Source organism: Mixophyes fleayi, chromosome 1, assembly GCF_038048845.1.
Source record: "Mixophyes fleayi isolate aMixFle1 chromosome 1, aMixFle1.hap1, whole genome shotgun sequence".
NCBI classification, from domain to species: domain Eukaryota; kingdom Metazoa; phylum Chordata; class Amphibia; order Anura; family Limnodynastidae; genus Mixophyes; species Mixophyes fleayi.
In genome coordinates, this window is record NC_134402.1 from 5,140,282 (window position 1) to 5,167,598 (window position 27,317).

The following is a 27,317-nucleotide window of genomic DNA, read 5'->3' on the forward strand; positions in this document are numbered from 1 at the left end:
ATATACTGTACACTGACTGACACACACTGTCTACCCCTCATACAGCATATACTGTACACTGACTGACACACAGTGTCTACCCCTCATACATCATATACTGTACACTGACTGACACACACTGTCTACCTCTCATACATCATATACTGTACACTGACTGACACACACTGTCTACCCCTCATACAGCATATACTGTACACTGACTGACACACACTGTCTACCCCTCATACATCATATACTGTACACTGACTGACACACACTGTCTACCCCTCATACATCATGTACTGTACACTGACTGACACACACTGTCTACCCCTCATACATCATATACTGTACACTGACTGACACACACTGTCTACCCCTCATACATCATATACTGTACACTGACTGACACACACTGTCTACCCCTCATACATCATATACTGTACACTGACTGACACACACTGTCTACCCCTCATACATCATATACTGTACACTGACTGACACACGCTGTCTACCTCTCATACATCATATACTGTACACTGACTGACACACGCTGTCTACCTCTCATACATCATATACTGTACACTGACTGACACACACTGTCTACCCCTCATACATCATATACTGTACACTGACTGACACACACTGTCTACCTCTCATACATCATACACTGTAAACTCACTGACACACACTGTCTACCTCTCATACATCATATACTGTACACTGACTGACACACACTGTCTACCCCTCATACATCATATACTGTACACTGACTGACACACGCTGTCTACCCCTTATACATCATATACTGTACACTGACTGACACACACTGTCTACCCCTCATACATCATATACTGTACACTGACTGACACACACTGTCTACCTCTCATACATCATATACTGTACACTGACTGACACACACTGTCTACCTCTCATACATCATATACTGTACACTGACTGACACACACTGTCTACCTCTCATACATCATATACTGTACACTGACTGACACACACTGTCTACCTCTCATACATCATATACTGTACACTGACTGACACACACTGTCTACCTCTCATACATCATATACTGTACACTGACTGACACACACTGTCTACCCCTCATACATCATATACTGTACACTGACTGACACACACTGTCTACCCCTCATACATCATATACTGTACACTGACTGACACACACTGTCTACCCCTCATACATCATATACTGTACACTGACTGACACACACTGTCTACCTCTCATACATCATATACTGTACACTGACTGACACACACTGTCTACCTCTCATACATCATATACTGTACACTGACTGACACACACTGTCTACCCCTCATACATCATATACTGTACACTGACTGACACACACTGTCTACCCCTCATACATCATATACTGTACACTGACTGACACACACTGTCTACACCTCATACATCATATACTGTACACTGACTGACACACACTGTCTACACCTCATACATATGATCTCCTAGGGGTAAATGTATCAAGGTCCGATTTTACAAATCCAGCGATTTTTTTGGGAGTTGAAACTCGCAGATGTATGAAGCTGAGATTTCATGTAAAATCGCCAGAGTTGTGCTTCTGTCAAAATCGCTATTTGCAACTCCCAACTGTTTGCCACTGCAGCTATACAAGTCTCAAATGTATGAAGCTGCGATTAAGCAAACTCAGGAGAGTTTGCTTTCAAACACGCCAGATACAACATGCTGCTTACACCCATCACTGTTACACCGTCCTGTCATACGGCTGCCGGAGCTCCGGCAGCTGTAAAAACTGTAAAGAATAGATAAAAGTAAAAAAAAACAAAAAAAAAACGTGGGGTCCCCCCTCTTTCATGCTTAACCCTAGTGCTGCCCGACTACTGCTGGTTCCGTGAAAATCGGGGAAAAATTTTGCATGGGGTCCCCCCGATTTTCATGGAACCAGCACTAGGCAAACCAGCCGGGTTTGGAGGCACTATAGCAGGGAAACACGCGGCAAGGGTCCCCCTGCCATAATGACTAACCAACCCCAGACTGTTCAGCTCTGGGCTGGATTCCCTATGGAGTGGGATCCACCGAAAAAAAACGAGCGGGCCCTCCCCCTAGGGACGCCCAGGCCACCCAGCTGGTTTGCCTAGTGCTGGTTCTATGAAAAACGGGGGGGCCCCACGCAAAATTTTTCCCCGAATTTCACAGAACCAGCAGTAGTCAGGCAGCACTAGGGTTAAGCATGAATAGAGGGGGGACCCCACGCTTTTTTTTACTATTATCTATTCTTTACAGTTTTTACAGCTGTATGACAGGGCAGTGTAACAGTGATGTGTATACAACTCGCTGCTACAACACAGGAGAGTTTGCCAACCACGTGTAGTGTTTGAAATCGCAGCAAATCGCCGGAGATGACCAGCTATTTTGAAAATCAGGGTAAAAAGCGCAGCTTGATACATTTGATGATTTTGGGACTTGCCCCGATTTTAACACGCTGGCAAAATCGGACCTTGATACATTTACCCCCTAGATGGAAGGTTAAAATGGACTTAAAATATGGATGGAGACTATGACATGACTTTGAATATGGATGGAGACTATGACATGACTTTGAATATGGATGGAGACTATGACATAGTTTGAGACACTTACAACATTTTTAGGTGCATCTTCCTTTTCAAACTGATGTTCAATATTTGCAATGTATGAAAATTAACCCCATGTTGACCCCACTGACAAGTTACAATATAAAATATAACCAACTATTTGTGAGGGACAATTATTCTCAAAAATAATGTGTAATTTAGAGAATTGGGCCTCCAGTCAGTACATCCTTTCTGTCTATTATACTGTGTGTTGTTCTAGCAGTGCACCCCTATAATTGAATGTGAGGGACTAATTCCAGTAGTAAGTAAAGATAGCTCAAGACAGATCTGGTGCGGATTTCTCTGTTTATTTGAATATATGCAACTAGTTTTATGTCTGTGCTGCTTGCAGATAGGGAGACCTAATTATTAACATAGGTGCTATTGATCTAACGTTGAAGCTGGGGGGAGGGAGACGTGAAGGGTTCACTCGTTGCTAAGCTTTCCACATTTCATGAACCTATACTTTTTTCCAACATTTGAAGATTCAGACAGTCAGCAATGAAGACACCAGCAGCCGCAGGTAGTGAAAGCTTCAGGAACGGGTAGGAGAGAGCAGGGCAATCTGCCATCTGTTCTGATTCTGATAGGGCAGTCCTGATTTTGGGTGACTGTCCCGCTCAGTCATGACTTTGTCCTGACTGTAAGGATAGTTGGGAGGTATGTCCTGCTCCACACCGCACTGCTTGTGAAGCTGCACACACGTAACAGTGGTGCACCCTGCATTGCCCGTGTATTTGAAGTGGTTGGAAGGGTTATGCCCACTCTAGGGTGGCTTGGAAACTCCCATCTAGAAATCCTCATGTGCCCATTGCCTCCCCATTCCACCCCTGAAATTGTAGGCTGTGCTAAAGGTCCTTCACTCTTGAAGATGAGTTGGATGTTTATGTGTCTCTGACGTATGGTCCAGTTCTGGGCATGTGCAGAGTAATTGTGCACAAAATGCACAATGTATCACCATTTACACCCATTAATGAATCAGACTCTTGATACTTATCCATAAAGACATCCGACTGTAATATCTGCCAGAGGAGGCGCAACTAAGCACTGATATTTCAAGGGTTTTTTTTATTATTATTACTTTATAGTGCATTATTAGCTACCTTTTTTGGTAGAGTTTGTGAGGGCAAATGTGTGACTCAAAATGTTATATTGGAAAACAAAATTCTTTTCCGAGGCACTGTATATAAATGTGTATTCCATATTGTAACACACACAGACGTAATACGGTAAACTGAAAACATTTATCCTGCGGTAGTAAATAGGTATTTATATTATGAAAGAGGAAATGTCATTTCTTAGAGATCAACTATTTACCTGAATCTCTATAATCTGTGCAACCAAATCTTTCCAATCCAGATCGATCCTAGAGAACCACCAGGAAACGGTAGAAGAGAATCAGCCACATTCTCTGGTACAGATAAGAGAACAAACACTGCAGCCTCCAACAGAGATTCAGAGCAAGAACACAGAGACTAAGCTGGTCCCACTTAACTGTACATCCCAAAGAAAGACCAAAGGAAGGAAATACACCGCACCATGGCTTCTACACCTGGTGAGTGATCACTCTATAAACGTCTTTATTCTGCCCTATATAGCTGTGCTTGTGATGAGGCGCCCAGTATAGGTATAGTATAGGTAAGGTATAGTATAGGGCAGGAACAGAGCACTGAGCACACAACACCGGCCACTTACAGTTATTACACTGACAGCTCTATAATGGTGTTGATGAATGATTCAGGCTCTGTATATTTTCAATCCAAATACCTACACTTGTCCGGATCAAAAACAGCTGCTATCGTCTCCTACTGAGACGCCGTCACACTGCTCCACGCCGACAGCCTTGTAGCAGCTTCCAATGTCAGCGCGATCTGTATGAATCAAACAGAATCCTCTATACTGCAGAGTTGCAATGAAACGGCTAAGACTGGACTGAGTTTCATATTTTAATTTATTCTGATATGCATATGAACTGTCAGCACAGAGTTGATACTTATATCCTTGTGTATGAGGTAAAACGACAAACCCTGTGGTACTGTGGCTTAACAAACACAGTACACACTGGGAGGATAAGGAATGGTTAACCCTGGGACAACGGATGCATTGGAAGCTGCTTCAAGGCTGTCAGCAGTGTGCCAGCATCTCAGTAGGAGACGGTAGTCGTTGTTTTCGCTCCAGACAAGTGCAGCTGAATGAGTTTGGCTTGAAAAAAACAGAGCCTGAATCATTCATCAACACCATTATAAGAGCTGTCAGTGTGGAGTTAACATCTCGTCCATATTACACAAGCGGTTGTTGTAATTACAGACCGCAAAGACTATGGGGTATATTTACTAAACTACGAGTTTAAAAAAGTTAAGTTGTTGCCTATAGCAATCAGATTCTAGTGGTCATTTTGTAGAATGTACTAAATAAATGATAACTAGAATCTGATTGGTTGCTATAGGCAACGTCTCCACTTTTTCAAACTCGCAGTTTAGTAAATATACCCCTATATATCTTATATGGTGAGTTTTATTTGAAGTGTCCAGATGTTGTTAACATATATGTGAGAGTGACTGGATCACTTATTTATATAATTGCAAATGTACTTATTTTTTATATTGTGGGTATGTTGGTAAAGGAGATATCCTTATTTCTGAGACCAGGGGAAGAAATTTGAGGTATATATCTGACACAATAAGGGTTGTTGAGGAAGTCTTTTGTGTATCTTGGGTATGGAAATGACTTGTTTGGGGTTTATAACTTTTCTTGGGGAATTCTTTTCTTTGGAGGATATGTGTATTCTGCAACTTGCTGAAGAAAGGACCCATGTTAATGTCATGTTAGTTAGACCTTTTGATGTGTGAGGGTCCAGCACCTGAAGGCACAGGAAGGTTTAATTAGACTTGCTACTAGATTATCTGCTTCTAAAACAAGATGCAGGAAATCACAGCAAGTTTTAGGATATCACAGAAAAGTGTAAATAATGTTAGCTTTGTATTGCATGTAAATCCATGTTTGGGTAAACAAATTGCATCCTGAGTCTAAAAAATAGCTCAGGCCTCAGGGGGCTGGCTTACCCTGTGAGGCTGTGTCCAATTCTGTATAAAAAGCACTGTCCTATATTGAAAATTGTTCTTCTTATTTCATCTGACCTGCTCCCTGGTACCTTCAACCAGTGTGGGCAAATAAATATCACTTGCTTCAAAGTCCTACTTGGAAACATCTCTATCCCTCTGACCTACAGATTAGACCCAACTCTAATCCATTCCCGGCTGTTTCTGAGGTTTGGACCCAGCATCCAGTACCACCGCCCTGCCTGCTACCCAGCAGCCCTGGTCAGTGTGATAGGTCAGGGGGGATCCATGCACAGCAACCCTGATCCATAGTAAGAGGTCAGGAGTACCAGTTCAGGTACACCAGTAACAGGGTACACTCGCAGCATCAGTTAGCCAGAAGAAACCCGATACTAGATGGCGGTAAGGAGTCCAGTGGTGGCAGCATTTGTAAGGACCTCTTACTGCAATTAGAGGGCGCATTTGGGATAACGAAAGGGAACGGTAGCAAAGTAAGCCCAGCCGGTTCCCAGCAACAACAGACAGGGTGGTATAGGCGGTCCTTCCTGTCACAGTGGGAAATACTACTCCCTAATTAAACACAAATCTGGACATTACATTGTATGACACCGTTTTTTCAAGTGGAATTGTGTGGATCTCACATACACAGTGGAGCAGTGTATTCATTTTCTGATCAATTTATATTATTAGACTATTTTAGTGTGGGACCTTTTATATAGAATCTTTAATGGATTGGATAAGTCAACTGGCCATGATGATCATGACGCAATTTTTGGAGCCCCGCCCCCTGCATGCCCACCTGCCCCCAGCAGCTCTCGGACGCCAACTAAAAATTGGCAAGTATGAAATAAAGAGTTTATTTTGCAATATAGAGATGGTCTGATGCCCGCATTATAGAGACATCTCCTTGCACTGCACCCCCAGTTACATCACCTGTGTCCCAACATCTTCACAGAGACTGTGTAATTATAACCTGCATGTGCGAGGACCCCCTGGTCATCTACATCCACGTCAGGAGCTAGCCAGGGCTGAGAAGGAGGTGCACTGTCTAAACTGTACACCTCACACTACACAGTGACAGGGGGTTACATAGAGTTCATGAGGTTTTTTATTTATTGTTGTGAGGTAATGAGGTGACTGCGGACTATCAAACATATACTTTTTCTAGCTCTCTGGTTCCCCCATATTTGTCAGTCATATTTAAGCTTGTGTATTTTCTGTTTTGAAGTAACTGCCAGTCTGTATCATTAACATGCAGACTAGTCCATTGTTTCAGTCTAGGCAAAAAGGTTTATTGCCCACCAGTCCTGTATGAATGGACATCACACCAGGGGGTCTCCTCTCTTCCTTTAGCTTTGATATATGTGTGCTAGCATAGGAAATAGGCCCACAGACAGAGCTCTATGTTTAATCACAGAGGACTGCATTGGGTATTGTAACAAAGGGAGGCATTTAGTTGGCAATATGCAGAGAAAGCATGGAAGTAGAGTAAAACATTTGTGCAGTAATGCACCTAGATTGATGACTTATGTGTAACAAACAATAGTTTAAGTTTGGTTAACTTACATGATAGAGAAATCCTTCCTCTCAGCAAACAGACAGGGTGTGTCTGATTAGTACAAACAGAGCCAGTGATGGGGCGTTTCCTTTTAAAGAGAAGGTGGGTGTGTCACCTGTCCATCAAGCTAAGGCTGGGGGAGGAGTATCAGGTATAAAAGCTTGTTTGTATCATTTGTGCACTGAGACCAACGCTGGGGAAGCTGGCTGGTCTTGAGAGAGCTGAGCTATGTCTAGCTAGCGTTTAGGGTCTCCATAATTGCTTTGAAATCTATACGTTGTCAAAACATTTACCATCCTGACAATAAAGCTACATAAAAAGGAAGAAGTTGTTCGCGGGTGCTTCTGCAGTAGCGGGCTCTTGCCACAAGTGGTGTGAGGAGTGGGATAATCCGGGAAGCAAGTTTCCGCTACTCAACTCGAGCAGACGTCAACATGGAGGAAGTACTGAGAACCCTCGTGAATGTGGCCGCTGCACAGCAACAGCAGCAAGCTCAGATGCTACGAGTTGCCGAGGCACAGGTGGAAAACACAAGGCTCTTAAGGGAAGAGTTAAGCCAGGTGAGACATGACAGAAATGAACCACTTGGTCCTGTTTTCCAGAAAATGTCGCTAGGTGATGACATAGAAGCATAACTGGTGTCCTTTGAGAGACTTGCAAAAAAGGCAAAATGGCCTCCTAAAGATTGGGCTGAGAGGCTGGCGCCATATCTGACTGGTGAAGCTCAGCGAGCGTATATGGATCTAGATGAGGAACGGGCCTCTGATTATTTGTGCCTAAAGTCAGAGATATTGGCTCGCATTGGAATTTCCGTGCCAGGCCAAGCCCAGCGCTATCACCAATGGCGCTATGATAAAGAAAAAACAGTCAGAGCGCAAGTGGCTGAGCTTTCTAAAATTTTAAAGAAATGGCTGCAGCCTGAGGAGAATTCGCCTTCTCAGATTATTGAAGTTCTGGCGATAGATCACTGCATCCGGGGGCTGAACCACGATTTGCAAAGGTGGGTTCTGCAATCAGACCCACAAACTTATGAAGAGCTTGCCACCGTGGTAGAAAGGTTTTGTGCGCTACAGCAAATGACTAAAGAACCTGCATTTGTGCCAAAGCCGCTGCCACGCCAAAAGCCAGGTTTGACAATCCTTGCTACAGGACCCAATGGCAAAACTGCTACGGACAGAGGGCCAGGTGTAAAGCCGTCTAATCTGAAGTGTTTTGAATGTGGTGAGCCAGGTCACTTTAAGGCAGAGTGTCCTAAACTACCGGAACACATGGATTGTTCCGTGGCACATATTGGGCCTGCTTTTCCAAGCTGTTTTACCATGAGTCCCACATCAGGAAGTCCTTGTTTGTTCCGGGTGACTGTGCTAATCAACCAAAACCTTGTGCTGGCCTTGGTTGACTCGGGGAGTGAACTCTCATTGGTTTCCAGCTCTGCCTTACCTGAAACCATAACTTCTCGGTTGCCCAAGGTAAAGGTTCTTTGCGTACATGGCAAGACAGAGGAGTATGAAAGAACAATACTACCAGTCACACTCAAAGACAAAACTGTTATGGTGGTAGCTGCCATAGCACCTAAACTCCCATATCCACTCATTTTGGGGCGAGACTTCCCACTGTTTAATGATGTCCTCGGTGAGCGACCGGCAACTGATGCAACGGTCGGAAGCCCGGTCTTAAAGGAACCGGCTAAGAGTCCACAACATCTGGACATCGATCTTTGGGAACCGCCAAACCGGAATGCCATCCTGGGAGTCACAGCAGGAGTTCCACAAAAGCATCCACCTGCGGGGAAACATGGACAGACCAAACTACCATTGGTCGGTGATGTCGCAGATGAGCCCACCCCGCCTGTCAGTGAGGATACGGACTGGTCCGCAATACCTATTTTGTTTCCTCTGCAGGACTTTGCTCGAGACCAACTTAATGATGCCACTTTGGAACATGCCTTTAAAAGTATGACTGAGGTAAATGGGATAGCGAAAGCCGCCCAGCCTGCAGAAGATATACCATATTTTATTGTTAAAAATAAATTCCTGTATAGAGTTGCTAATGTGCAGGGGGAAAAAGTAGAACAATTAATGGTTCCTCAGGTCCATGTAACCCTAGTGCTAAAAGCAGCAAACACACATGTCTGTGGGGGACACCTAGGGGAGGATAAAACACGGGAACGAGTTCTGCTTAGGTTTTACTGGCCCGGGGTACACATGGCAGTGAAAAAGTATTGCCGGTCCTGTCCCATTTGTCAGAGAACCTGTCCCAAACCCATGTACAGGGCACCTCTCATTCCAATACCAATAGTACAAGTTCCCTTTGAACGGATAGCTATGGACCTTGTGGGGCCACTGGAAAAATCCGCACGTGGGCACCAATATATACTAGTGGTGCTTGACTATGCGACCAGGTATCCAGAGGCAATTCCCGTACGAAACATAAAGTCCAGCACCATAGCTAGAGAACTTTTTATTATTATAATTATTAATTTTTATTTATAGGGCGCCACAAAGTATCCGTAGCGCCGTACAAGGACAAACAATGGCACAGTACAAGGTGAAACAGCACAGTACAAGTAACAGTAAGCACTATAACACTGGGGGCTCAGGCACAGCATGAAAGAGAGGGAGGGAGGGGAAAAGTGAGTACAGGCAGGTAACTATGGCCCAAGAGGGTGGGCACGGATGACAGGTTGAGAGTCACTGAGGGGAGCGGAGAGAAGCGAGAGGAGACAGAGGGCAGAGGGACTGAGAGGAGGTGAGCTGAGTAGCTGGAGAGCGCAGTTAAAAGTGATGGAAACAGAAGGTAGGAGAGCCCTGCTCAAAGGGGCGAACAATCTAAAGGGAGGGGAAGACAGACAGACACATGGATGAGACGGAGAGACGGGAGGAAGGGGGAGAAGGGAAGAAGGGATGAGAAAGAGAGGTAGCCGACCGGTGGGAGTTTAGGCATGAGACTGGAAGGCTTTAAGGAAAAGGTGGGTTTTTAATGTTCGTTTGAAAGAGGACAGATTAGGGGAAGTTCTGATGGAGCGGGGGAGCTTGTTCCAATGGAGGGGAGCGGCGCGGGAGAAGTCTTGGATACGTGCGTGAGAGGAGGTAATCAGAGGGGAAGAGAGGCGACGATCGTTGGACGATCGCAGTGAGCGGGAGGGAGTGTGAATAGAGAAGGTTAGTGATGTAGGGAGCAGTGGAGTTGGCGAGGGCCTTGTAAGTCAGAGTGAGGAGCTTGAAAAGGATTCTGTAGGGGAAGGGGAGCCAGTGAAGGGCTTGGTAGAGTGGGGATACAGAGGTGGAACGGCGAGAGAGGAAAATAAGCCTAGCAGCGGCGTTAAGTACAGATCTAAGGGGAGCGAGATGAGAGAGGGGGAGGCCGATAAGGAGAAGGTTGCAGTAGTCCAAGCGGGAGATAATCAGAGAGTGGACGAGAGATTTGGTGTCATCCTGGGAGAGGAAGGGCCGAATGCGGGCAATGTTGCGAAGCTGGAAACGGCAGGATTTGGCGAGAGAGTGAATGTGAGGGGCAAAGGAGAGAGAGGAGTCGAGGATGACACCTAGGCAGCGGAGTTGGGGAACAGGGGAGATAGATGAGTTGTCAACAGTCATGGAGAGGTCAGAGGGGAAGGAGGTACGAGAGGGAGGAAAGACAATGAGTTCAGTTTTAGCAAGATTGAGTTTAAGAAATCTAGAGGACATCCAGGAGGAGATGGCAGAGAGGCATGCGGATACCCTGGAAAGAAGGGAGGGAGAGAGATCAGGAGAGGAAAGGTAGAGTTGAGTGTCATCAGCATAAAGGTGGTACTTGAGGCCGAAGGAGATGATGAGTGCACCCAGAGAAGAGGTGTATAGTGAGAATAGTAAGGGTCCAAGGACAGAGCCCTGAGGGACCCCGACTGGAAGGGAGGAAGAAGGGGAGAGAGAATCAGAGGTGGAAACAGAGAAGGAACGGTCGGCAAGGTAAGAGGTGAACCAGGATGTATTGATATTTACACGTTTGGGAATACCCAAAGAAATTCTCACAGATCAGGGTACTCCATTCATGTCTAAACTGATGACGGACATGTGCCAGTTGCTAGGGGTTACGGCGCTTCACACCTCTGTATACCATCCACAAACAGATGGCTTGGTGGAACGCTTTAACCGCACATTAAAGCACATGCTCAGGAAAGCAGTGGCTCAAGAAAAAAAAGATTGAGACACTCTTATTCCCTATTTGATGTTTGCCATCCGTGAGGTACCTCAAGCTTCAACAGGGTTTAGTCCCTTTGAGTTATTGTTTGGGAGATATCTTGGATATGTTAAAAGAAGGGTGGGAGCAGCAAGGTCCCAGGGAGCCAAATCTGGTCCAATATGTGTCCCAAATGTATGAGAGGCTAGGAAAGATAGGGCCCATTGTGCAGCAACATGTAAAAGAGGCTCAGGAACGACAGAGAAAAAAGTTATGATAAAAGTGCTGTTGTTCGATCTTTCAAGCCTGGGGACAAGGTCCTAGTCCTGGTTCCCACCCAGGAAAGCAAACTTTTCGCCCATTGGCAGGGTCCATATGAAGTTCTAGAGGCTGTCGGTCCTGTCAATTACAGAGTCCGCCAGTTAGGCAGGAGTAGGGAGGAACAAATATATCATGTTAACCTCCTTAAACCTTGGCATGATGAGGAAACCTCTCCTCAGGTAGTGAGTACTGCCATTGAAAAGTCTGAAGTGCCCATAGAGCCAGCTTTGTCCATTCAGCAGAGACAACAGACTGAAGAAATGATTCGCCGGAACAGGGATGTCTTCTCTTCCATTCCTGGGCGCACTACCTTAATCGAACACGACATTGTCACTGCGCCAGGAGTCATTGTAAAGCAGAAGCCGTAAGGTATTCCAGAAGCCAGACGGGTGGATGTGAGAAAGGAGGACGAGAAGATGCTTCAGTTAGATGTGATTGAAGAGTCCACTAGTGAGTGGAATAGTCCCATTGTGCTTGTCCCGAAACCCAATGGGACAATTAAATTCTGCAATGACTTTAGGCGCCTAAACAGTATGTCGCAGTTTGATGCCTATCCGAATGCCACGTGTGGATGAACTAGTGGAAAATCTTGCTGGTAGCAATTATTTAACAACCCTTGATCTAACAAAGGGTTATTGGCTAGTTCCCCTGACTTCCACGGCCAAGCCAAAGACTGCATTTTCCACCCCTGATGGTCTCTATCAATATAAAGTTCTACCCTTTGGGTTGCATGGGGCACCTGCCACCTTCCAAAGGGCCATGAATAAATTGCTACGACCTCACACAGCTTATGCCGCCGCTTCCTTGGACGATATAGTGATTTATACCCCAGACTGGGGATCACATTTAGCCAAAGTTGAGGCGGTCTTAGCTTCATTAAGGTCAGCAGGGTTAAAAGCTAACCCAGAGAAATGTGCCATAGCCATGAGAGAAGCCAAATATTTGGGGTACGTTGTTGGTCGAGGGCGTGTAAAACCCCAGCTAGACAAAGTGGAGGCAGTCAAAAATTGAGCAAGACCAGAAAAAAAGTCGCAGTTAAGAACCTTTTTAGGCTTAGTAGGTTACTACAGGCGGTTTGTAAGCCACTTCGCCACTAGAGCTGCTCCACTTACGGACATGTTAAAAAAAAGTTGTCCAGATAGATTAACCTGGTCTGATTCTGCAGAAACCGCCTGCTCTGATCTTCGGTTAGCTCTTTGTTCCTCTCCAGTTCTACAAGCACCGGATTTTACCCGGAGGTTCTTCCTCCAGACTGATGCTTCTGGTGTTGGCTTAGGTGCAGTCTTGTCACAGGAGAAGAATGGAGTAGAAAATCCTGTCCTGTACCCAAGTCGTAAGTTAATTCCAAGGGAACAAAAATATGCCACTGTGGAGAAAGAATGTTTCGCCATTAAATGGGCTACAGAAGCTCTGCGCTATTATCTCCTAGGCAGAGAGTTCACCTTAATAACAGACCATGCACCATTGAGATGGATGCAGAGCAACCGGGAGGTAAATGCCAAGGTAACCCCTGGTTCTTGGCACTACAACCTTTCAAGTTCTCAGTAGAACATAGACCTGGGATTCTGCACAAAAATGCCACGAAAATATGTGCTCCTCGCGAAGTCCGCGTCCCCCTACTTGGAGACGCTAGGGGGAGGGATATGTAACAAAGGGAGGCATTTAGTTGGCAATATGCAGAGAAAGCATGAAAGTAGAGTAAAACATTTGTGCAGTAATGCACCTAGATTGATGACTTATGTGTAACAAACAATAGTTTAAGTTTGGTTAACTTACATGATAGAGAAATCCTTCCTCTCAGCAAACAGACAGGGTGTGTCTGATTAGTACAAACAGAGCCAGTGATGGGGCGTTTCCTTTTAAAGAGAAGGTGGGTGTGTCACCTGTCCATCAAGCTAAGGCTGGGGGAGGAGTGTTGGGTATAAAAGCTTGTTTGTATCATTTGTGCACTGAGACCAACGCTGGGTAAGCTGGCTGGTCCTGAGAGAGAGAGCTGGTCTATGTATAGCTAGCGTTTAGGGTCTCCATAAATGCTGTGCAAGTATACGGTGTCAAAACATTTACCATCCTGACAATAAAGCTACATAAAAAGGAAGAAGTTGTTCGCGTGTGCTTCTGCAGTAGCGGGCTCTTGCCACAGTATTTAAATGAAAGTGTGTCTGAAGGGTGATCTTTCCACATAACAATATCTGTTCCTAATTAAATCAGGAGTGACTAATCTGCTATCTCCTGGTCTGTATGTTTACCTGTGAAACGGTAAAGAAAGGAAAGGACCAATCAGGCCGATCCTGGGATTGCTGATGAGGTCATTTCTGGGCTTAAAAGACTAGAGAGGGCAGCAAAATTGGCATTCACTACAAAGTGATAGCTGAGGTCAGGCTGGCGTTGAGATATATTAATCTCTGCCCCTGACAGGAAAGGGACAATCGGTCCCTGGAGTACGGCCGTGCCCTGATCTACCTCTCCAGGTCTTGGGGAGCTGTGTGTCCGTCGAAAGCGGAGTTACAGTGACTTAGGGCCACTACGTTTGCTGGTAGTCTTAAAGGAGAGGGGCAGCAGTCCCTGAAAGTGACAAGGATACTGGTGAGGTGTTTTATTATATCCTGTATGTTGTCTATGCCAGACTGTAGTGTAGTGATATTTGTTGCAAGTTATTATTCTTTACATCTGTTTTTTGCTGTTTTGTGCTACAATTTTGTTAAATAAACTTGTTTGTTTTATTTTGGATATTTGCCTGGGTGATGTTGAACCTTGGATAGGTACCGGGTAAGCCAGCTGTGCGGCCCAGAAGGTTACGTTAAACCCGGTATCTTCACAATTGTGTATGATTTTTAATAAATATTTAATAAATTTATGTAATCAATTATCCACAAATCTATTTGAAGTCTAATGATACAGAGTGTGCTGTTGCAATATTTGATATTATTCTTATTGCGAACCAGCAGGCTCTTAAAGTACATTTTCAAACTTATAATTCATTATTTGTCTGCATATTTTTGTTAAATAAAAGCTGAAAATGTTGCTTGCATAAGTATTCAACCCCATGTGGAAACTCAGATTAAAGATATTGCCCTAACAATTGCCCTTAAATTAGCTTCTACCTGCGAATCATTGAAAAAACGTCAGATTTTAGGGATAAATGACCCCGATTCAAATAATATTGGTCACACTGTGAATATGAATGAAAGCTGTTAAAATAAAGAGCAATCTAAAAATATTAAAAAAAGTTATAAACATGCACAAGATAGGAAAAGGATACAAAATGATATCCCAGTGCTTGGATATGTCAAAAATACAGGGAGATTCAGCAAGACAACCAGCTTCAGTCTGCTAGAAACTATGACCTCAAGCACAAGGTCCCAGCAGCACTGGGGAGGTTGAACAACAAAAAGGTGAATGTTCTACAACGGCAAAGTCCAGAAATCCATCCAACTGAGAATCTGTGGCACCTTGCAAATGAAGGTTGATGATAACTTCTGAGATGTGGCTTCCACCAGGTAAGGCAGGGACCAGATGTCTGATGTGGTTCGGTGGTGTTCTCCTCTCTCCTACTGCGGTGAGCTTCTCTCATACATGCAGTGTGTGGTTGATCGCCAGACAGCAGCAGACATCAGGACCAGCCAGATTGGGTGAAACGCTGGACCCAGGGTAATCAATGTTCTATGATACTGTATAACTAATGAAGTCCCAGTTATGCGTCAAACTTCTTGGCCTCTCAGGCTCAATTTATATTAAAACCACAATTCTGCTTGGTAAGCAGATGGTTATGGATACAGTGATTCCAGAATATGACAGATGTACTGCGCTCTCTAATGTACCAGCTTCCACTATTTTTAGGTTAACCAAGATGTTTTCTTATAAGACCCAGATAGATGCAGTAATTAAATAACACTAATATATTACTCATGACATAAGTAAGTAAACATAACCAGTGTGTTATACAATGTAAATGTATTATATTATGTATAATTTATTTCCACCATTCTATACTATCTGTGTAAGTGCAGTAAACCTCACACTTTTTCTGTTTTTCTGTTATATTCAAGAGTCTGTCATGTTGGCCATTCAGAACGATGGCACAGTCAAGATTGGATTGTTACCAATCAACAGACAAGACAGTTTTTATGAGCGAGCAGCCATTGTGGGCTACCTAAAGAATGTCAGCCGTATTGCCTGTAGCCCAGATGGGGAGCTGTTCTGTGTCCGTGGTACAGATCTGTACAGAGGGCCAATACCTGGAAATAATGTGGACTGGTTTTCTGTTGCCAGAAGAGTTGGGAAATCTGTCTGGAGCACATTTAAAATTATTTTCTTTCACCCCAATGGAGACTTGTATGGGACAACATCCGATGGACACTTCTACAAGGGTCCAAAACCAGATAATGAAAACGTATCCTGGCCCTATAAGCAAGCAACATTGATAGGAGAGAAGCACTGGAACCAGTTTGATGCCTTGTTCTTTGATCCTAAGGGCGTTCTGTACGCTGTAACTAATGATAAGTTTGTTAAGGCCGATCCTCCATCAGCACCAATGGATTGGCTGAAATCAAGTACAGTAGTTGGAGGATGTGACTGGTTCAGGATGACGCACTTCATGGCTTTCAGCTCTGATGGAAAATTGTGCTGTGTCGCTAAAGACGATGGAACCCTCTACAGAGGATCTATTCCTGAAGATGGCCGCTATAAGGATAATGCTGATAAGTTGGGAAGCAGATATAACATGTTTCCATTCTTATCTTTCACAGTGGATAAAACCATTCACAATATTATAAGCTTTTCTTTCCTGCCTGAAAAGGGTGAAAGAGTTTCTGAAACTCCAGAATTTATACAGGAGGAAATAGCTGACAACAGGAAAAGCAGCTCCGTATTAAAGCATAACTTCACGTAAGTCCTGTATGATACACAAAGTTATATTCCATTAATAGATTTATCTTATTACAATACAACTGCTAAAATTGCCCAGTATTGTCCACATAAATCTTTAAAAAACAAAAAAGCACTATTTCTGTTTATTATAATCCTGAAGATGATTTTACACAAAGAAGACAGTTATAAGTTCATTGTTAATATTGATCAATACATTTACAATCCAATGCGAGTACATTCATTTTTATGGGCCAGCTAAAAGACCTAAAGCATATATCATTAAACCAGCAAGTGATCCGGCTCCGGACAGCTGTACATGCGTCTCCGTGCAGGTCTGTGCCACCATGGCTGTACTGTACTGTGTTATACCGTCCTGTCCCTGCCCATTCCTCCTCTACAGACGTAAGGAGACACAAGATGTGACCACTTCTACATACAGATGTACGTGTTATAGTGAGCATGTGCGGTACTAAGTCGCGGAGTGTACACTAAACAAACAGACGTAGGTCCAACCCAGCATCAGCCCCTATATGTACAAATATCTTACATGTTCTCATAATACATAGTTAATGAACAGGGGCAAATGTGCTCAATTGACAACACTGAGTGTAATCACAGTATCAAACCTCATCCTGGAAGTAACACTGACATTATTACTGTATTAATACCAAACGTAGATATAAAATATTATTATACTGGTGACCCCTATATAACAGTATCACATTATAAATAACACCCCATTATATGCATTAGAGAGCTCTATATACACACTTCTATGGCAATAAGAGCCATATACAAACCATGAAATATGTGGACCCACAACGTTACAATATTTGTACCCTAATTGTTGTCTGAGCACATTGCGAGGTGTCCTTCCAACTCACGTTGTCTGTAACTGTCCCCGTAAATCTATGATGGGTCATTTTCACTCTTTCTAGGCAGTGTCTAACCTACAACTATTTTATCTCATGTATATAACCTCATCCCACGAAACACAACATCTAGTTTACACACTTTAGTACAATCCTGTGTACCTGACCTGCACTAATCAAGGAAGACCCTCACTCAGCCCCGCACCAACCGTCCACCTCTCCAAACTTTACAAACACTTCTGTCTTCACCCACAAATCCAGACACAAAAGTACACATAACTTCTACATTATTGGGGTAAGTGAAAACCTTTACTGAGCTTATATAGGGAGACTCCCATCACATTGGAAATTTAACATTTTACAGGACTTTTAGGTTTGGAATTAATTACATTTTCCCATTATAAATGTGTGTCAAATTTAATTTCCTTACATTCCTGCAGACCCCATTTATTGTAGTGGGGACAGTTATACAAATTGAGACTGTATCCATTGATAAGATTCCAGTTCTCTGAATGATCTGCAGTAGGTTCCTGTGTCACACAATGTTGTTGCCTTTTTTCAGAGTCGATAAAACCATTAAACAGTCCAGCACTTTTACCCATGAGCACGGATTTACAGTTCTAATTGGTGGTGAACTCGAATTTAAAGCTGGAATCCCATGTATTGCTGAAACTGGTGCTAAAATTAAATTAGACCTGAGCACAACCCATAAATGGAGCTTCACAGAGACCAACGAAACCTCGGTAAGTGGTTTTATATTTGTGTTAAGAATTATTTTCACTAGATCATTGTTCCAAAGGGTATAAACTATAATTTATTGGAAGTTTTAATTGGTTATCCGCATTCAAAGGCAGCTGTGAGCGGGCAACGAGACAAGGCTGAGTATCCCATCAGTAGGCACAATATTAGGGTAAGTTGCAATTTAGGATCAATTTGGAGAATGACATATGAGGTCACATTCTGTTACAGTTGTATCATTAGTGTGGGGATGTGTGAACAGTCACCTGATTGGTCAGTATACTGTACATTTGTGCACAAACAAGATGCGGGATGGGTCCACATGTTTACATATTTAAATTTTCTTTCTGTTTTGTACCATTGATGAATACAATACTAACTTATATAATAATGCACAGATATTCTCATTCATTAACAAATAATTGGAGGTTGGAAAATAGTTTGTTTTTTTAACAAATTGAAAAATGATTTACATTTCTAATTCCACAATACACACACACACATATATATATATATATATATATAAACATAGTTTGTATAACAATAACATGAGAAATTAAATATAAGCTCACATGTTACATACCTGATACTACAGGCATTTCATGTTGCACAACCTATATGACTGTATATACATCTTCAGTTATTCTCTGGTATTTCTCCAGCAGAAACTCAGAATGATTTGTCAATGTGGAAATATTCAACCAATGCATTTTTGTGTTCCAACATTACACATGGCTTGTATTAGAGTTTGCACGTATCTTACAATACATTCACCTTATAGTAGAGCGTATAAATGTGGTCAGAGCAGAGGTATTGCAGTCATCATTATGTATGAATGACTCATTATAGATGCTGGAATATAGATGTATCCACAGCAATGATGACACTGTCCTCAGCAACAACTTGTTCCCAGAAACAAGTTGTTTGAAAATGATATTGAACTGATGTGACTCGGACAAGACTTCACTGCTCACCTTATCATGAGGGACCAGCGTGGGAAAATCAATTGTGATTAAGTGACTGTCAATCCCTACATTATTATATATATGTATATATATATGTATTTGACTAAATCCAATATAAAATAATTATACTAACATATAATAACATAAACAACGCTGCACCAACATAGGTCTCTTCCCTTGTGACAAAATATCTTCCAACTTGACCCCTTTGCTCTACATAATATCGACATATCTCATCCACGTAACTGGCTTCTATTCTCAGTTACAGGACTTTATTTGGACTGAACCCACTTTGTGGAATAGCCTCCCTCGCACAACAAGACTTTCCTCTAGTTTCCAAACCTTGAAACATTCCCTGAAAACTCCCCTTTCCAGACAAACTTATCAAATTCTCAAACTACTCTCCTAAGCACCCTAAGCTACTCTACCCAATTACCATGCCTCTACAGAGTTTAACTCAAAATTTACCCTTTGTCCCCAGACCAAAATTACTGTGTTACTGGATCACTTAGTCCCACAAAGCACTTTTTACTTTTGCAATCTGGTTGGACCAATATGCATTTTGAGGCACTTAACCAAATCTATCAAACTTGTATTTGTAGGGCCCTCTTACCTCTGTCTGTTAATACCCAGCCTTGCTTTACTACCATGTCCCCTCCCAATTGTAAAGAATCGCTATGGAATATGCTGACTGTGATAAAACGAGGTATTAGTATCACCTCAACCAGTCTGCACCTCGTTTCCCACAAAGTGTAGACTATTATTATTATTATTATCCTTTATTTGTTAGGCGCCACAAGATTTCCGCAGCGCCGTACACCATACAAACAGTACACTATACAGGGTGAAACAGTACAAAACAATAAACAGATATACCAGTACTTCAGGAGCTCCAGGCAGGTTAAAGCAATAAACACGGAGCAGAAGAACAGGTGAGGAGACAGGAGGAAAGAGGGCCCTGCTCAAGTGAGCTTACATCCTAAGGGAGGGAAAACAGAACAGGCACAAGGGGAGCCAGATGAGGCAAGGGAGAGAGCGAGTGGAGGAGATGAAGGGGTTATGCGGATGGTTGGTAGGCTTTAAGGAAGAGGTGGGTTTTCAGCGCACGTTTGAAGGAGCACAGAGTAGGAGAGAGGCGGATGGAACGAGGGAGGTCATTCCAGTGAAGGGGGGCTGCACGGGAAAAGTCTTGGATTCTGGTGTGTAGAAGTGATAAGAGAGGAGGAGAGGCGGCGATCATTGGCTGAGCGCAGGGAGCGGGCAGGAGTGTGTATGGAGAGGAGGTTAGAGATGTAGGGGGCAGTAGAGTGGGAGAGAGCCTTGTATGTGGTGGTGAGGAGTTTGAAGAGGATTCTATAGGGGAAGGGAAGCCAGTGTAGGGCGAGGCAGAGAGGGGAGGCAGAGGAGGAGCGGCGTGAGAGGAAGATGAGTCTTGCGGCCGCATTGAGTACAGATCGGAGGGGGGAGAGATGTGAGTGGGGGAGGCCAGTGAGGAGCAGGTTGCAGTAATCCAGGCGGGAGATGAGTGACTATAACAACGACCTTCTCCTCGCTAAACCCAATAGACACTACTCCCTTCTTATCCTTCTTGACCTCTCTGCTGCCTTCGATACCGTTGACCACGCACTCCTTTTGCAAACTCTCAAATCTTAACACCTATGTAACACTGTCCTCTCCTGGTTTTCCTCTTACCTCACCAACCGCTCCTTCTCAGTCTCTACTCATGATTCTACATCACCCCCTCTTCCCCTACCAGTTGGCGTTCCTCAAGGCTCCGTTCTTGGCCCCCTGCTTTTCTCCCTCTACACCTCCTCCCTTGGTGTCCTCATCCGCTCCTTTGGTCTTCAGTACCACCTCTATGCTGATGATACCCAAATCTATCTTTCATCCCCTGACCTCTCCCCTTCCCTTCTGTCTCGTGTCTCCTCCTGTCTCTCGGCCATCTCATCTTGGATGTCCCAACGCTTCCTTAAACTCAATATTTCCAAGACCGAGCTTATAGTCTTCCCCCCTGCCAGGACTCTCCCACCTCCCCCCCTCTCTATTTCTGCTAATAACACTACCCTCGTTTCTGTCCCCCAAGTCCGATGCCTTGGAGTCATCCTTGATTCCTCCCTCTCATTTAAGCCTCACATTCTGTCCCTCTCTAAATCCTGTTACTTCCACCTTCGGAATATATCTAAGATACGTCCCTTTCTCACCACGGAAGCCACGAAAACCCTTGTTCACTCGCTTATTATTTCTCGCCTTGACTACTGTAACCTTCTTCTCTCTGGCCTACCTGTTTCTCGTCTTGACCCTCTTAAGTCTATCCTCAATGCTGCTGCCCACCTCATTTTTCTCTCCCGCCGCTCTATCTCTGCGGTCTCCCGTCAACAGTCACTACATTGGCTTCCCATACCCTACAGAATTAAATTTAAACTCCTCACCCTCACCTTTAAAGCTCTTAGTCAATCTTCCCCTCCCTACATCTCCAATCTCATCTCTACCTACACTCCTACCCGCCACCTCCGCTCTGCCTGTGACCGCCGCCTCACTACTTCACTGATCACCTCCTCTCACTCTCGTCTTCAGGACTTTGCCCGGGCTGCTCCCCTGCTGTGGAACGATCTTCCACGTTCCATCAGGTTAGCATCTACTCTCAAAGGCTTCAAGCGTGCCCTTAAGACTCATTTCTTTATTCAAGTATATCAGTCCTCCTAACTTTCTTGTCCTGGCTCTCTCCCCTAGTTAGTACCCCCATTTATGTGTCTCCCCCTCCCTCTAGGTTGTCAGCTCTCATGAGCAGGGCCCTCTTTCCTTGTGTGCTCCTTCTACAGTTCCTTCACCCTCTGTACCTCTTGGCCTGCTTCGCTAGCCCTGTTTTCCCTGTTTTATTAATCTTCGGCCTTCTTCTTGTTGATTTCTACTATCCCTTTCTCTATCTGTCAGATATAATCTGATTTGCTTTACCCTGTCACCTGTGTTTGTATATATTTGTGTATCATGTTGTGTCTTGGTTCTGTTTTCTGTATATGTAATGTACGGCGCTGCGGACCCTTTGTGGCGCCTTATAAGTCAAAGATAATAATAATAATAATAACATATACTTTTTCTAGCCCTCTGGTTCCCCGTATTTAGCAATCATATGTAAACTTGTACATAGTGTGTTTTAAGTGGTAATATCTCAGGCAGCATGACCTTGTGTATACCTGCAGACTAGTCCATTGCCTCAGCCTAGGCAAAAGGATTATTGTACACCATTCCTGTATGAATGTACACCAGGGGGTCTCATGTGGTAAGATACAGATGAGGTCCACAGAGAGAGCGCTTTGTTTTATTACAGAGGACTACATTATGTATTTAAATGCAATGTCTCTGGATTGTGACCTATTCTGTTTAAACAAACTCTGTCTATGGCCTCAGAACAAAACCTGTCCCTAGTTATATCAAGGGTGGCTCATCTGTTATCCCTTTGTCTGTATTTTACCTGTGAAGAGGTAATCACTGAAAAGGCCCAGTCAGGCAGGTCCTGAAACTCACTATCACTATCCAGTATTAGCTGAAGTCAGGCTGGCGTTGAGGACTCGGTCTCTGCCAGGTGACAGGGAAGGGACAATCGGTCCCTGGAGTACTGCCTTGTCCTGATCTAGCTCTCCAGGTCTTGGAGAGCTGTGAGTGCCCCAAAAGCGGAGTGACAGTGACTCAGAACCGCTGCATTGCTGGTAGCCTTAAAGGAGAGAGGGTCTGCATCCCAGGAGAAGTTTGGATGGACGACACCCCCTGATAGTGGCTAGGAAACTTGTGAGGTGTTTTCATCATGTTGTCTGTGCCAGACTGTAGCGTTATTTGTTGCAGGGTGTTATTTAAATGTTATTATTGGAATCTGCTGGCGCTATATAAATAAGTGTTGATGATGATGAGTATTGCTGCTTCATGCTATCATTTTGTTAAATAAACCTAATTATATTATTTTGCATATTTGCCTGGGTGATTTAGAACCATGGATAGCTATCAGTTAGGTCAGCTGTGCGGCACAGAGCGATACAGTAAGCCCGGCATCCTCACGCTATATATATAAATCTTAATAAACAAATCCTTTTCAATTACAAATCCAGTGCTATGACATCTGGTGGTAGAAAATGGTACTGCATGTAAAAAATGGAAATTGTAACATAATACTTTTGGAAACCTGATGAGGTGTTTCCGTAAAGTACCACAACTCATGAATAGCAGCGTAACGCAGTTTTCAAATGTTCTTATTAATAGAAGGCTTTTAATAATATTTTTTGTAAATAGGTTAAAATATATTTTTTACACTAAAAATTAACAAATGTTGGTCTATATTTATCATCGATAGACCTATCACAGAGATAAGTTCATCTTTGCTTTGTTAATTGTTTCAAAAGATTAAAAAAAAAAAAATTATCCTGTGATTTAACATGGTATTGTCATGGTAGACCCAGCTGAAATGGGGAAATATGCAGAGGGATAAGGGTTACCTATCGCCCTGGAGGCCCATGTTCTGTTCTAATGGATGGCGTTAAAAAACAAAATAGTGTGAAAAATATATTTATTATTGCAATGAATCAGGGTATTGCCCAGCCCAAGAAAATAGTATGTATTTTCTGAGGGTGAAATACAAAAGAAGATAAATATAATATAACATAGATCTGCTGTATACTTTATATATAACAGCTGTGCATGGTCTGCAAAGCAGAGTGAGGTCTCCAGAGTAATAATTATACCTATGATCAGCTGCCATAGCAATATTTGTCAGTCACAATGATAAGTGTATTTTTAATAAATAGGCCCAATGATGTCTGCTCTTTTCTGTCCTATAATATACAACAGTTTTAAAATTGCAGCTTATCAAGAAATACCGTCACATTTGTGCTCAGTACATGGCTCCTAATTCCTGTCTTTTCCCACAGCATTCATTTTCATCTACCACAGCCGTGGAGCTGCAGCCTGGTAAAGCCATACGGATGGTGGCCTCAGTGGTGAAAGCAAAAATAAATGTGCCGTATCGGGCCAGAGTCAGGACAGTCTGTGGCTTTGAAGCTGAAATTGAAGGAATGTGGAATGGCGTCTCCCACTACAATATGATGGTTACACAGGAGGACTATAACAAATGATGACCTAATGACTGCTCCTCTGTGCCTCCATATAATCCAACCATAACTAGATTTAACAAAATTATGCTCAGAGATCAAATCATTTTATTGCTTATGAATTCTGCAAAGCTTTTAGCTACGGCAACATTAATAAATGTCCTAGGGGTAAATATGAGCCAATGGCCCTATAATCAATACCACTACCGCAAACATTAGCAAATTGTGGGCATTTGCATTAAGAATAATATATATATATTCTAATATCTATTGTAATAAAATCGTACTCTGGGGTGGACGGTTGCACATCAGACAGAAAGTCACACAAGTCCAGTGTTTCAGGTTAATAGTCTCTACTAGTTTTATTCAACAGGAACATAAACAACAATCCTAGCTGTCTGGCTACTAACTAATATAGTAGAGTATCTGCTCTAGAGTGAGGCCTAGTTTCCCTCACTTAAACCAAACAAGTGACACTCACAGGCCAAGTTGCAGTTTCTCTCAGGAGACATCTGACCTCCTCCCCAGAAAATGGGAGAACCAATGCTCAGAGCTGCAGCCCTTTGCAGGCAGCCCACAGGTGCAACTCCTAATTATACTGCCCTGAAACCCGCACTGGGAAGCTTTTCTCACACACCTAAACAATCTCCCTGATGCCAGTGCACATACTAAGTTATACTGATAGATGCAGGCATAATTATAGTGCATGTGTATATATGTGTGTGGCCTGGAACACACATTAAGTATTCTTTATAACTCTCACAATGTAAGCTTAGATGTAGTGCTGCTCTCTTCTACTGTTATGTATAATAATCCTATATTTTATGCTTAGTTGGAGTAATGCTGCCATCTACTGTCTATTTTATACTTTTGTTTCGGCGTTTGATGATCTCTATATAAGGGGGAGCTCGGCAGAGGTTTGATTGAAATATCTTTAGTGGACATTAAAGCAGCAAGTGTCCTGGTATTCTACTAGACTAGTTTTCTGGATGTTGGGTGCATCATCTCAATGGGTTTGGACAGGAAATGTCTGCACTGATCGAGCCACTTACCTATATGATAATCTGTATTCAAAGTTAATTTAATAAAAAATATTTTCATGGCACCTTTGTGTTTATTGTTTTCCTTCTTTGTATCAATATTTCATGATTGTAAAACTGTATCATAACTGTGACTGGATGGACCTCCTATGCCACCCTGTACGTGTGTTACTGGAGACTGGCTGGGCTTGCATTCCCCTTTTTTTATCCCAAATACGCCCTTTATCCACCGTAGGAGGGGCTTTTGCTGCTGCCACCACTAGGCTTCTTAGCGGCACCTAGAACTGCATCCTTCTAGGTAACTCTTGTTACTCTGGTACCCCCTTGCTGGTACACCTGGTACCCCTGACCTCTTCTTTCAGATTAGGGTTGCTGGGGATGGTTCCCCCTGGCCAATCACACTGGCCAGAGCTGCAGGGTAACGTGCAGAGTGTTGGTACTGGATGCTGGGTCCCAACCTCAGAGCAGCCGGATAAAAGATTAGATTGGGTCTAATCTGTAGATGACAGGAATTACAGCAGGTAAATACCCATTAAATCAGGTTCCTTAAGCAGTTATGTTTATTAACTCAGTAAGTCCTAAAAAGGACAGTTACACACTAGTTTGAGGTACTAGTGATATCCAGAATGTACAGATGGTATAATACTGATACATGGTCAAATAGTCTGCTTTTTATACAGATTACACAGATACCCTGGCAGGAATTAATCCAGCCTCCTGTCCCTCTAACCAGTCCAGGTGCTTCATGCATCCTGCACATAACTCAGCCTGGAGGGGTTTAATACCTTTTTATATTGCTGCTAGCAGCATTGCTATGTCTGAGGTTTTCTATTGAGCGCTTACCATCAGGATATAACATTTCTCTAATCTTGCATTGAACACAATAAAACTTGCAAAATTCACATTCATCTGTGTTCACTTGCATAGGAAGTCTACCAGTAAATATAATTACCTCCTCCTATGCTTTAAGGCTCAAAAAACATTTTGGTCACTCAGCGATGAAAAAGTCTAATTAACATGAGATTATCTGTCTCCAGACAGTTGCAAAACTCAAACATGACATACTGTCTCAGAAGTGAATACATTTTCACATACACCAATATAAAAAGATAAGTACATTTGCAATGATATAAAGAGGTGCACTGCACTCCTAATTAAAATAAATATCTACAATAAGTTATTTCTACATGATCCAGCCACAAATAAGTTATTTATAAGAGATCCAGCCACACTAACCCTCTGCTAAACCTTATAGCTTCCGTCGACTAAGAGCCTTTAACATGAGGGGCATGTACATTCCTTTCATGGCTCTAATAACTTTTGCAAGCATGACGAGACAGTATTTCGCCCCTGGCTCATTACACAGGCTACTTGCAAATAGTGCTAAAGTGTATAGATAAAGAGAGAGCAGGAAGTCCAGAATTAAGTCTCAGACTGGAGAAAGATTATACCTGGACCGTCATCACTGATACATTGGGATTCAAGTACTAGACTATGGGAGCGATACCGGTGGGTCTGCACCATGTGATTACCAAAAATAAGTAGAATTGTTCTTTTACCTACAATATGTTTTAACTGGTGACTTTTTTTCATACATTTTCATGTGTCAGTTGGAAAGTGAAAGTCTCTTATTGCTGTTTTTTGGCCTTTCTTCCAGAGGTTTGACAAAGCGCACATTGATACATGTAGTACTTTGTATGGTTTACATTGAAATAAATCATGATGTTGATTATGAAAGTGGCACTTTGTTAAACTATAGTTTTCCAGAGGTGTTGCTGCGGTTTTGGCTGTAATAGCTCTGGCGGATGCAAACGAAAGATCCCATCTTCCGGAGGTTTGTGTCCACAGAAAGAAGGGTGACATTGCAGCAGGAACGCTGTCTTGCTGGCAGTAACAGGGGAGAAGCTTTGTTATCACATGAATGTGCCTTAGATACCCCAGGGATTGGCCATAGAGACTGGTAACTCTGATGTTACATTTCCCTGTTTGTTATATTACAGTGTTGAACGGAGTAACTGCTTA

At 43.1% G+C, this 27,317-nt stretch overlaps 1 protein-coding gene across 1 annotated transcript; it reads left to right on the plus strand.

Annotated features, from left to right (window-relative positions):
* Positions 1-3,989: 3,989 nt before the first annotated feature.
* LOC142100085 (uncharacterized) lies at positions 3,990-25,360 on the plus strand. The gene is made up of 4 exons (XM_075184091.1): positions 3,990-4,180; positions 15,768-16,605; positions 18,022-18,202; positions 24,076-25,360. Exons 1-4 carry the CDS (start codon positions 4,165-4,167, stop codon positions 24,277-24,279), a joined length of 1,239 nt encoding a protein of 412 aa, XP_075040192.1. The 5' UTR covers positions 3,990-4,164; the 3' UTR covers positions 24,280-25,360.
* The last annotated feature ends 1,957 nt before the right edge of the window (positions 25,361-27,317 follow it).

Bases quoted from the DNA above. Each gene is read 5' to 3' on its own strand.
- LOC142100085 (XM_075184091.1), top strand. The intron at 16,606-18,021 runs GTAAGTCCTGTA...GCCTTTTTTCAG, and splicing joins GTATTAAAGCATAACTTCAC to AGTCGATAAAACCATTAAAC. The intron at 18,203-24,075 runs GTAAGTGGTTTT...CTTTTCCCACAG, and splicing joins CAGAGACCAACGAAACCTCG to CATTCATTTTCATCTACCAC.